At 42.8% G+C, this 11,384-nt stretch overlaps 1 protein-coding gene across 1 annotated transcript in view; it reads right to left on the reverse strand.

Moving 5' to 3' along the window:
- gabrb1 (gamma-aminobutyric acid type A receptor subunit beta1) overlaps positions 1 to 11,354 on the reverse strand; it is a 49,567-nt gene extending 38,213 nt beyond the window's left edge. Inside the window, exons 1-3 of the mRNA XM_034857683.1 lie at positions 10,988 to 11,354; positions 10,805 to 10,896; positions 10,648 to 10,715 (exon numbers count right to left, since the gene is read on the reverse strand). Of these exons, the coding sequence (XP_034713574.1) occupies positions 10,648 to 10,715; positions 10,805 to 10,896; positions 10,988 to 11,067 (240 nt within the window). The 5' untranslated portion in view covers positions 11,068 to 11,354. The remainder of the gene's footprint in view (positions 1 to 10,647; positions 10,716 to 10,804; positions 10,897 to 10,987) is intronic.
- Between the last annotated feature and the right edge of the window lie 30 nt (positions 11,355 to 11,384).

Consider the following 11,384-nt stretch of genomic DNA (forward strand, 5'->3'; position numbering starts at 1 on the left):
CTTTTATATAGACCTTAGTGGTCCCCTAATACTGGATCTGAAGTCTCTTTTATATAGACCTTAGTGGTCCCCTAATACCATACATGAAGTCTCTTTCCAAAAATTCAGCCTTGGTGATGAATTACAGCCCCTTAAAAGCAGAGAAAGGGGAGGTAATCTTGCCCCTTATGACCTTATAAGGGGCAAGATTCCAGATTTGCCCATCTGAGCTTTCATTTTCTCAAAGGCAGAGCAGGATATCCAGGGCTCGGTTTACATCTATTCCCGTTTCTAGCCACTGGGGGACCATAGGAAGGCTGGGGGAACTCATATTAATGTTAAAAAACCTCATAAAGTGAAATTTTCATGCCATGGGACCTTTAAGCCTCATCAGGTCTCCTGCAGGATTAAATGTTATCATTCTAATTTTCTAACATTAGCCAGTACAAAATAAGTCATCATTAGAGAGCGGTAATACCACATCTGTTGTAGTAAAACCACTCCAAAGCATTTACAGCTGCTGCTTGCTGCTATTAACATGGATAAAATTACTACTTATAGACAAAACTATCGGATCCATTAATCCTCTACATATAATCTTATTAGTTGGCTGTCAGTGTAATGCACAGCTAGATGTTGATGGGACTGAAGGCAACGTGTGCATTTCCATTAACAGCTGATGAGCTGCTTATTGCTTGTGTGCCGATGCTTTTGATTGATTTTGGCAGCGGCAAGCTTTTTAGAGTCTCAGGGACGGTGTGCTCTATCAGAAGATGTGCCATCAAAGCACACAGCACTAACAGAGTTAATGCAAAGATACGGTCAAATATCTCCAACCACGTACACTGCGACACAGAGCAATTCGTTGTGGTTGTCATGAGATTAAATACTTTTTCTTATCAGCAAAGGAAACTAAAAAAGTTCGGCTACAAACTATGGTATGGTTTGTTACTCAGAGCCATCTGAGAACGTGCCAGATACCGATGCAAAAATCTTCCTTTAGCATCTGTATGGAACGCACCGGGAATTGCAACAGGCCGACCGTGGTGCTGTAAGATGACGTAGTTTTAATAGCGACAAGAGTTTCGAGCAGTATCAAAGTACATAAAGAGCATAAGGAGGTTGGTAGGGGTGGTGTATAGGTCAAACAACACAGGACTTTCACGCAGGATACCAGGGTGCGTGTCCCATTTTCGTACCAGGTTAAGGTAACGTGTCAGTAAAACATACAATTTGTAACCCCACACACAATCTTTTCCTAGACTAAACTGTCCCGGTCTTGTCAGTCAACGTACATGTTGAACAGTGACGCCAAATCGATACCGACACAGACCAAGAATCCTGACCAACAGCACCGAAAAAAGACGCCAAAGGCACCTGAACGCGCTGAAAAATGACGGCATGGGTTAGAGAGAATGGCTTGGTCTATCACGTCATTTCATTGTTGTCACAAACTCTTATACCACGTCAATTGCTGCTGGTAGCTCTGAACCTCTTGGACTTGCAAGGTTAATTGGGATGGCCATTGTTTGACACACAAGACAAATAATCTCTACACATGAATGCATGCCGTTTTCCTTTTTGCAGAGAGCAATGTGCATCACCAAGGCAGAAACGATGCCACAGCCGATCAGTCTCCATGCTGAGAGAAGTGGCCGGATATCAGCGAGCAAGCAGCAAAACCTCATGTGGCATCACTGTCGCTTTAAACTCACCGGCTGCTCTTGCTTCTGACAGCACAGCATGTCTGATGACTAAGGCCAGTACCGGCCTGACAATGATCTCAAATCTCCCTGTAATCTGAACACTAACTGCCAAGTTCAGTAGATCTTCACAAGCATGCAGGGCCCGTCTCCCGGGTTCAGGTCAATGTCAGGGTCAAGGTTGATTTGTCACGCTAGCTGTGACATTAGAAATGTCCTCAGGGGAATCTGAAGGAGGCCGCTTCTACCACCTGGCTCTTTGTCCAAATTGTAAACAAGTAGAGAAATAACACTCAAAGGGGTTAAAGCCAAGATGGCCCATCTGTTGAAGCAGGGCTTTGGTCCAGAACAATAAAAGGTACTAGTGGACAGATGGCATTAAAATTGGGTGTGGATGTTCATGGTCCCCAGAAAATGAATCCTAATCATTCTAATGTCACTTTGATCTTTGGTCAAGTGCTAGAGTCAACTACTCCTCCTCATGTTTGTCTCAGAAGATATGATTCAAACACATAATTTGGTTAAGGTGGAAAGTAAAATAGCCGCCATGAGGCATTTTTGCAATGGCTCTTTTTCTAAAAATGTGTAGTACCCCCAACTGTACAAGTGTACCAAATGTCATGCTTTTGTGAAAAAAGTAAACTTAATATTCACACATCACTACGGTTGGGTACCTTTTGCATCTGAACAGATACTAGTCCTAATACCGGTGCCTGAAAGTCGGTTTACGGGACCCAACAATACTTTTTGGGGTACTTTCCCTCTGTAATTACAAAAGAAATAAACAAACCTATTTACTTAGAATATTATTTATTTAAAATAATTTACCCTGACATAAATTAAAAAAAAAATAAAACCCCTTACTTTCTCCACCCAAACTCATCCCTACAACCTATTAAATTAATAATTATTAATTTTTTCTTCACTGGAGCTTTTATTCATATATTTGTATATTATTATAGTTTAGCCTGTTTTATTTTCATCATGACGATTTTTAATTGCTCTTTACGTTTCATGTCAAGCACTTTGACTGCCCTTGTTGCTGAAAGGTTCTGTAGAAATAAAGCTGCCTTGCCTTACAACCTCAGCCTGTCAGTCAGTCCCCAGGGCATAGAAACCGCCGTTGTGCCTGCTCATCTCAGAGGAAGTGTTAGCACCAAGACTGCTGTCGCCTCGCCGTTAATATCACATCACAGTAAATGGTGTCTGCGTGCAGTTATGAAAAACTGTAACCACACTGGAAACCACATTATCGGCATCGCCGTGACTCACAGTGACTACAACATCACCAACGTAGATTGTTCCAGCCGCACCTCTGTCTGTCTGTCTGTCTGTCTGTGTCTGTGTGTGTGTGTGTGTGTGTGCTGGGTCAATATGCACAGAAGACATATACGCTTGCGCTTAGTCTCAGGTAACAAAATTTGGCACCGTTAGATTTTGCATTGATGCATTAAGTCTAGTAAATTTTCATCAACTTTGAACTTCTACTTTTCTTTTGCCTTTGCCATAAACTCCAAAAATGTATCTCTCTTGGCAACAACAATGTCCTGCTTGTTGCAATAAAACCTTTACAGATCTCTGGCCATAGTAAACCCAGTGGCACGCTACGTAAAATGCAGTCCTAAGGCTGCCAGAGGTTGCCACTTATAGTAAATGGTCATAAATTCTGGACATAATGTCTTTTTCTGCTCACTGTAATTTATAAATAATCTTCCAGAACTTCCCTGGACAAATAACCTACCGTGCGTTTGGGTGGAAAAGGCTCTCTGAAGGGAAACAAGTGATACTGTAACGGTGCAATGTGATGCACCGAGACTGATGTTGATGGAGACATTGTGGTACGTCTTGGCAGGTGAGAGTTGACTGAGAAATGGTGTCATGAAGCTGCAAACAAGGCGCCAGACAGCAGAAACCAGACCAGCAGTGAACAAGGGACAAGACGCCAGTAGAATTTGTCATGTGATCTCTGAATTGCATTTCACGTACAAACTCTCTTTGTACAAATCATGCGTCTCATATGCATACACCCGCGGAAATAATCTACGTATCAGTTATGATAAGCTTTAGAGCCCGACTGATGACGGATTTTTAAGGCTGATACCAATACGAATATTTGGTTATTTAAAAGTTCAATAAACATAAACAGATATAACTAACATTTGTTATTTGTAGTTATTTTTGAGTTCTCACTAAACTAATGATAATAATTTGTTTTACTGTCACAACGGGAAAGAGAAACATCAAAATATGTTAAAGTTCTGATAAATAAAATGTATAAAAAATACAAAAGATTCAAAGATATGAAAGTTAAAGTCATTTGAACAAAGACAAATTAACAGAAAAACAACCACAAACAAACTGGTCGGAGGAAACACTCCTACGCACATACAGCAAACATGTATTAAACGTAAAAATACGTTAAAAAACGTAATGCAAGAGCATGTGTACGATGTGATGCGTTAGTGATATGAGGACGGATAAGGATATGTAAGTTACAAAACTGAAAGACTGGGAAGAAAATCCATACCTCTCAAATAGATGGTTATCTGTAAATTAAAATACATCTAAATAGTCGGGGCCTCAACATCATCTCCCGACGCATGTTTAACTCCCTGAGAGTCATAGAGTTTCTTCATGAACGGGGTCGCCGACAAAAACATTTTATAGTCTGCCTAACATGGTTAATAAACCCAACCTGTTTTTTATTCATGCACATAACAAACTGCGCTAAAATGTGCCTGATACAGACTGAATGAATGAGGAGATGAAAGAGCGCTGTGTCGGGGGGAGGAGACTGAGGAAAACCTGCTCCCAGTTTAGGTTCACAGGCTCAGTTACCATAGTAACTGACTCTGAGGTTAAGGTACCTCTCTTTCTAAGACAGGCTGGGGTTACCTCCCCTCTCTCTCAGGTTTGATTAAAGGACCCATGGCATGAACATTTTAGTTTATGAGGTTTTTTAAACATTAATATGAGTTCCCCCAGCCTGCCTATGGTCCCCCAGTGGCTAGATATGTTGATAGGTGTAAACCGAGCCCTGGGTATCCTGCTCTGCCTTTGAGAAAATCAAGCCTCAGCTAACCTTGCCCCTTATGAGGTCATAAGGGGCAAGGTTACCTCCCCTTTCTCTGCTTTGCCCGCCCAGAGAATTTGGCCCACCAATGATTGAGAGACATCATGGCTTTCAAACGAGCAAAGTGGCAGTTGGTCAAGGCCACCCCTTCAGCCTCCACCTTAGTTCAGCTTTTAGCTCAGTTTGGGCTAAACTTAAAGTTGCAACTTTATGCAAATGAGAAGCAGGTGACGCCCCGCTTCTCAAAAGTGCCTGCGATGCTTCCAGAATGCTTTAAACAGCTGCTCCCAAGGAAAGGAGTGAGAAGAGTGGATTTGTTGCTGACAATGGACACGTACTATAACTGTGTCCGTCTGCTGTTGGTAGTTCAGTGGCCTTAGATTTTTCACTTTTACTGAACCAAAACTAGAGTTCTCTTGGGTTCGTCACAATGAATTCATTATCTATTATTTAATTACCTTTATTCAACCAGAAAAAAGCCTCATGGAGATTTAAAATCTCCTTTTCAAGAGTGTCCTGGCCAAGACAGGCATCCGTACAAAATACACAAGAACACTAAAAACATTAAATAACTGAATCAGCAAATCCCTCTAAGTCAACCCCAATCCTAAACACATCTGGCTGCTTCCAAGTCAATCAACATCCTCTTTAAAGCAACCAATGAGACCAGCTCAGTAAGTTTGATGGATTTCTGTAACTTGTTCCAGGTAGAGGGAGCAGCAAACCTAAACACCTTTTTCCCCAGCTCAGTTCTAACCTTTGGAACAGATAGAGGGAAAAGATCCTGGGAACAAAGATCGTAAGTACCAATACTAAGTAAGTTTAAACACCCTCGCTAAAGTTGATTGAAAAGAGGAATAAAAAAAACTTTTGGAAACTGATCTGAATTGAATTAAGGCATTAAAATCAATTTCCAAAAGATGTTTTTTTATTCCTCCTTTATCCACTGGATATAGGTCAGAAGGTCGGATATAAGTACACGTAAAATAGCCTTGTAGATGAAGATACTGTATGCCAGTGTTGAAGTCTCCGTGTGGAAAGAGAAGGCCATCCAACACATTCATTAAGTTCACAATGATGAGTGAGAGCTTTGAAACCGGTGATGAACCGCAGAGCTCCATGGTATACAGCGCACGTCAACTTTGAGAAGAAGCATGCATATATGTATATATCATCACCTTAGTCAAGTACAGACAAACCTATCGGTAAGCAGGGTACGAGGTTGTTTACGGGCCTGGACCAATGGGGGGCCCGCGTGACTGGAAGACATTGATTGATTAATCAATTGATTGATCCTCGTTTCTGCTATGAAGACGAGACGTGTGTGACACGAAACATCTCACATTTACAAACAAAATCGACAGCAAAAGACATCTCTGACCGTCCTGGCAACCTGTGTACATTTTGACATCAATGTACGCTCTAACATGTTTTCACTATAAAGTCGCTGAAGCAGCTGTGGTTTCAATCCTGTAGGCTCTCTGCAGCGGGCAGGACCACTCAGTCCCCCCTGCAGCTAACACACACAGACACACACACACACACACACACACAAGGTAGATGAAGAAAAAACTGCAGATGAGACGTGCAGGATTACCTGATTGATTAAATTGAGGAAACTACGCTTGTTAATGTAAGTGCAATGACAAGTTAAAGTCCAATAAAACTGTAAGAATGTGTGTCCCAGCCCAGGAAAGGAAATAAAGATCAACAAGCCTCTGACAGTGACATATATGTCTATATTTGATTCCTTCAATAGATTTGTCTTAAATCCACCAGCCATTTTCATATTATACCAACATTTGCAGCATTCTGAGCCTTTTTGGTAAGGTTCCTAGGAAATCTCTGCCCAGAGTAATGAATTAATAGCAATAATTATTATTCTCCCCAAACTTTTTTACAACTTTAACTGTCTTCCGCAACTTGACTGTAACAAATATACAAAAGACATAGCAACTGTTATTGCAGTTGCAATGTTATTTTTACAAAAGCTCCCATGAAATCAGGCATTTTGGGCCGCAACAATCTCAAGAAAAGGCCGCGAAATCCTGGCGGGACCGCCCTTGGGTGTTTTCCCATGTGTTATGGTGCGCATTCACCAGTGTTACTCTTTTTGTGGTGCGCATAGACTACTCCTGATGTTGTCAGTCATCTCATGTCTTATATGCTGAGTCTCTATGATCCCATCCTGTCCTATTCATGGTAGCCTACTCGTGGACATTGCGCCGTCATCATGTGCTGCAGTAGAGGGGCCCGTCTTGATAATCCTGCTTAAGGGCCCGGTGTTGGCTCGTTACGCCACTGGTATTAGACATTCAAGTGGCAGCAACCAGCCTCTTTCTAGACTGATCCTTTTGACATGACACAGTTATGTGACAGCTTATAAAAAAATACTAATACAGTATTCAGCTTTAATATTAAATCAAAACGTGTTTTATAAGTCAACATATCAGCTGTGGTGAAAATTATGAACTTTATTGCTACTCAACATTTTACCCCCGATCAACTGCAATGGATCTGCACCCCACCTGGGGGTTTGCCCCACATTTTGGGAGCCGCTGCTTTTTCACCAAAGGTGGTAAAGAAGCAGAAAATGTGATGTTGGCGAGTTAAAGTTTCTCTGTATGAAGCACTCCTGAGTTTCAATTTGGGATTTTCTATGTGTAAAACATTTTCAACATGCACCACAGTTGAATTCAGACTGTCAGGGTTATCTGCAATATATCCACTAATCTAGTGAAATAAGCTGTAGGAGCTAAAACCAACGCATTCTCATACCTAACATCATTAATCATATCATATACTGTATGTATTATCACAGGTTGTTTCCACCGACACTGGATCAATAAATACATGTCCAGGATAAATCCCTTCGCTATGGGAAACAACAACAAACTAATATTAATAATGTATACTTTATTAATCTATATTACAATGTTTTCACTCTGTTGTTATTACACACTGACCTGAACATGCTCAGTACCTATACGTGCACTAAATTCTGGAGTGTGGTCTAGACCCGTTCTATCTGTAAAGTGTCTCCAGATAACGCTAGTTATGAATTGTTACTATAAATAAAACTGAATTGAAATTGATTGGAGAAATGTCAGAGTGGGGGGGATTGCCCATATAAAAGGCACAATGAGCAGGTCAGTGCTTTTCTCAAGCACCTTGAGAACCTTGGCAGTGGCCAGGAGGTGAACTGGCACCTCTCCAGCTACCAGTCCACCACAATACTTTGGTCCATATGTGGACTTGAACCAGCGATCCTCCAGTTCCCAACCCAAGTCCCTACTGAGTAAGCTACTGCCACTCCAGCCTCGAGCTAGCAAGCTACACGCTGAGAATGGCAAGAGTTGAAAAACATTTGCATCGTGCTACAATGCAGGCCTGCTTGGTTCTTTTGGGGAAAGATGTTAAAGTTTTACAAAAAATAAGTTTAACTCTCTAACTGGGACGTTTTAGTCAAACAGCAGAATAAGGCAGTTGTGATAGATGACAACATCAAGAAGGAAGAACGCGAGAAGCTTGGAAAATATCGGGGGTTTAGAGAGAAGCTAGAAAAGCTGTGGAAAGTGAAGACAACAGCAGTTCCAGGCTGTAACCCCCAAACTGGGACAGTGGCTCCAGCAACAACATCTGAGATCTCTGTCTGAGTGCAGTCCTAGGAACAGCTGGGGCTGCCAGGCCTCGGATGCAAGCCCCGAGCTCGGAGGTAGGCAAAAGAAGACCGCCCAATGTGGTGCGAGTGGGGAATATACATGTGTGTGTGTATGTGTGTGTGTGTGTGTGTGTGTGAGTGAGGCTTTAACTATTTCCATGCTCTTGCATAAACACGGAGAAGCAGCGTTCAGTTTTCATGCACCACGTATCTGCAGGGTGCGACTTGTGAGATAAGCAGAGGGGGCGATGTTTTTGATCATGTTGTCCTCGGGTCAAATTTGACCCGTTACAAAAACTTTCTATGTCAGAACTATGACAAAAGAACGTGACAAATATTGAAAAAAAACTACAAAAAAAAAAATTCTTTTTTAAATGCTGAAAAAGTGACCCAAAAAATTGTAGAAGCGACAAAAATAATTTTTAAATATTTTAGATATTTTTAAAAAAAAGTCACAAAAGTGACCAAAAAATGGAATAAAATTGACAAAAATGTTGCGATAAGTGTAGAAAAAGAACAACAAAAGGTTGAAATTTCAACCCAGAAAAACACAAAGTTGCACGGTCGACGGGATGACAACACAAGGGTTAAATCCCCCTTTCATTACCATGGATACAGAGCCACTTGGCCAGCCATGCCAAAACACTTCTTTCTGCACTTCAATATCCAACAGAAAATAATCCTAAAATGAAATAGCACAACTTGGAGTCAAAATAAAACACAAGCGCTTTCAAGCCGCTGAGCAGAGGTCACTTCACGGTGGAAACCAAACATTTTCACGAGGATTGAACGAGCGTTTCCTGGGTGAATGTCTCAATCAAACCACCATCTTTTCTCTAAACTTAAGGAATTGTTTCGGCGCCTGAACTAAACTGTTATCTCCGCATGACGCTCATGCCAGTGAGCCAACAAAAAAGTCAAGTGACAGTGCGTCAGCTGTGTGTGCTTCCACCCAATATAGTCCCACGTCAGTAACTGCTTAGGAAACTGTCTAGTCTTACTCTGCATAGCTACTTGTACTCAAGAAGTAATTAGGTTGTTGTTGTTTTTTTGTTGAGTCACTTTTACTCACAACATGCTAACCAGCAACATAGGATTCCATTCACTACGCTAAGCTAACTAGAGGCGGCGCTGCCAGTGTTGCACTAAAACAAAGCATGCACTGAGACCAAACATCTACAGCTAGGGGAGCTCGTGATAAGCCCTGTTTCAACAAACGGTGGCGTGTTCCTTTAACTGCTCTTTAACGTTTTATGTAAAGCACTTGAATGGCCTTGTTGCTGAAATGTGCTATAGAAATAAAGCTGCCTTGCATTTACTAATATCTCCTTCTCATGATGGAGAATAGAAGGTGCACTATATCTGGATCTCAGACGAGAGTTACTGTATGCAGGTGGGGAAAGGAAGTTACACAACAGAGATCAGGCTGTAGCCTACGTACAGCTGCAGTAAAGCCACAGCAGCTCAGGTGTACTGTACATTATCATCAGTATAATCTGAATTCCTGTGCGCGCGCACGCGCACACAAACATCCATATACACACACACACACACACACACAGTCGCTGATTTCACACAGTTGGTCCCGCTATAAACACTAATGGTGTTGCATTGTACTCTGTATTAAGTGGTCACATTATATTCCGCAGACTCTCTGCTTTTCTGGGCCTCCTTCCTCCTGTTGACTCATACTCTCAGTCAGTCGTTATGTAATTACTGCACTGAGGCCAGAAAAAAGGGACAAAACATGCACACAGACGTCTTATTTCCTCTTCTTGCCCCCCCTTATTGTGTCAGTTTGCCTGCTTCTTCTGACACGGGCTCACACTGGCCGCAGATGCGTGTGCGGAATGAGTTAACAAGTCTCGCGCTCTCTCTCTCTTTAATTCGCAGCGCTCACTGGTTGTGCCACCGCGGTGAAGTACTCGATGCATACGGATTGGCTTTGACACATTGCGGATCTCTCCATGGTGCTGAAAAGGGAGCGCGAGGTAGGGAGGGAAGGGGGGGCTCGGGGCTAGTTTTCCTTCAAGAGCAGCGCTGCACCAACTACAGAGGCAAAACCGGACTGACACGGATTTCTCTCCTCTCTCCGTCTGTCTTTGGAAGAGTGCGCGGAAAAAAGAAAGAGGTTGTGTGTGTGTGTGTGTGTGTGTGTGTGTGTGTGTGTGTGTGTGTGTGTGTCATACCGCATCACCTACAGTATAGGGAGAATGGAGAAGGTAACTCACCATGTTGACTTCAGACACCATGTCAATGCTGGCGATGTCTATGCTCATGCCTACGTCCACGGGGGCGCCTGTTGAAAGCAACATGCCAGCAGAGTATCAGTATGCATCATACCGGCTGATTACCACATACATAGCGGACACCGGCAGCTGTTTTTACCTCCAAAATCAGGCCGCAGACGGATGTCATAGCCCTTCAGCAGCTTGTCCACGGTGGCTTTCACATAGGACATGTTGCTAGGCTCGTTAGCGCTGAGGACAAGCACACACGTTTCAATTCGAAACTGTCTGAAACAAGCTTAATATGCGGCAGGATGTTATACATCATGATGTGTGATCTCACCTTTGCGCCCCGCAGACCACACTCGCCAGCAAGGACAAGCACGAGACTCCCCAGCATCCGCGGTCCAGAGTAGTCCACATCACTAACTCGGATCCTGCCGACGACTTTGACCACAAGATCTCAGGGATGCAAACTTAGGCTGCACAAATGATTCCGAGAGCAACGCATGCGCGTCGTTGTATCAACATTCAAGCGTCAGTGGCAAGGTGAGACAAAAATGACCAAAACGCGATGATGATGAAGAAAGAAAGAACAACCGCCCGTAGGAGTGGAGACTTTTAGAGGCTGGCGCATGAGGAGGCGCACACATTCTCCCGGCACTCTAGATGCCAGGCAACACACACATGTAGCCTACACACATACACACGCATAGGCTACACGGGCCTACACGCACGCA

Source organism: Etheostoma cragini, chromosome 20 (assembly GCF_013103735.1).
Source record: "Etheostoma cragini isolate CJK2018 chromosome 20, CSU_Ecrag_1.0, whole genome shotgun sequence".
Lineage (NCBI taxonomy): Eukaryota > Metazoa > Chordata > Actinopteri > Perciformes > Percidae > Etheostoma > Etheostoma cragini.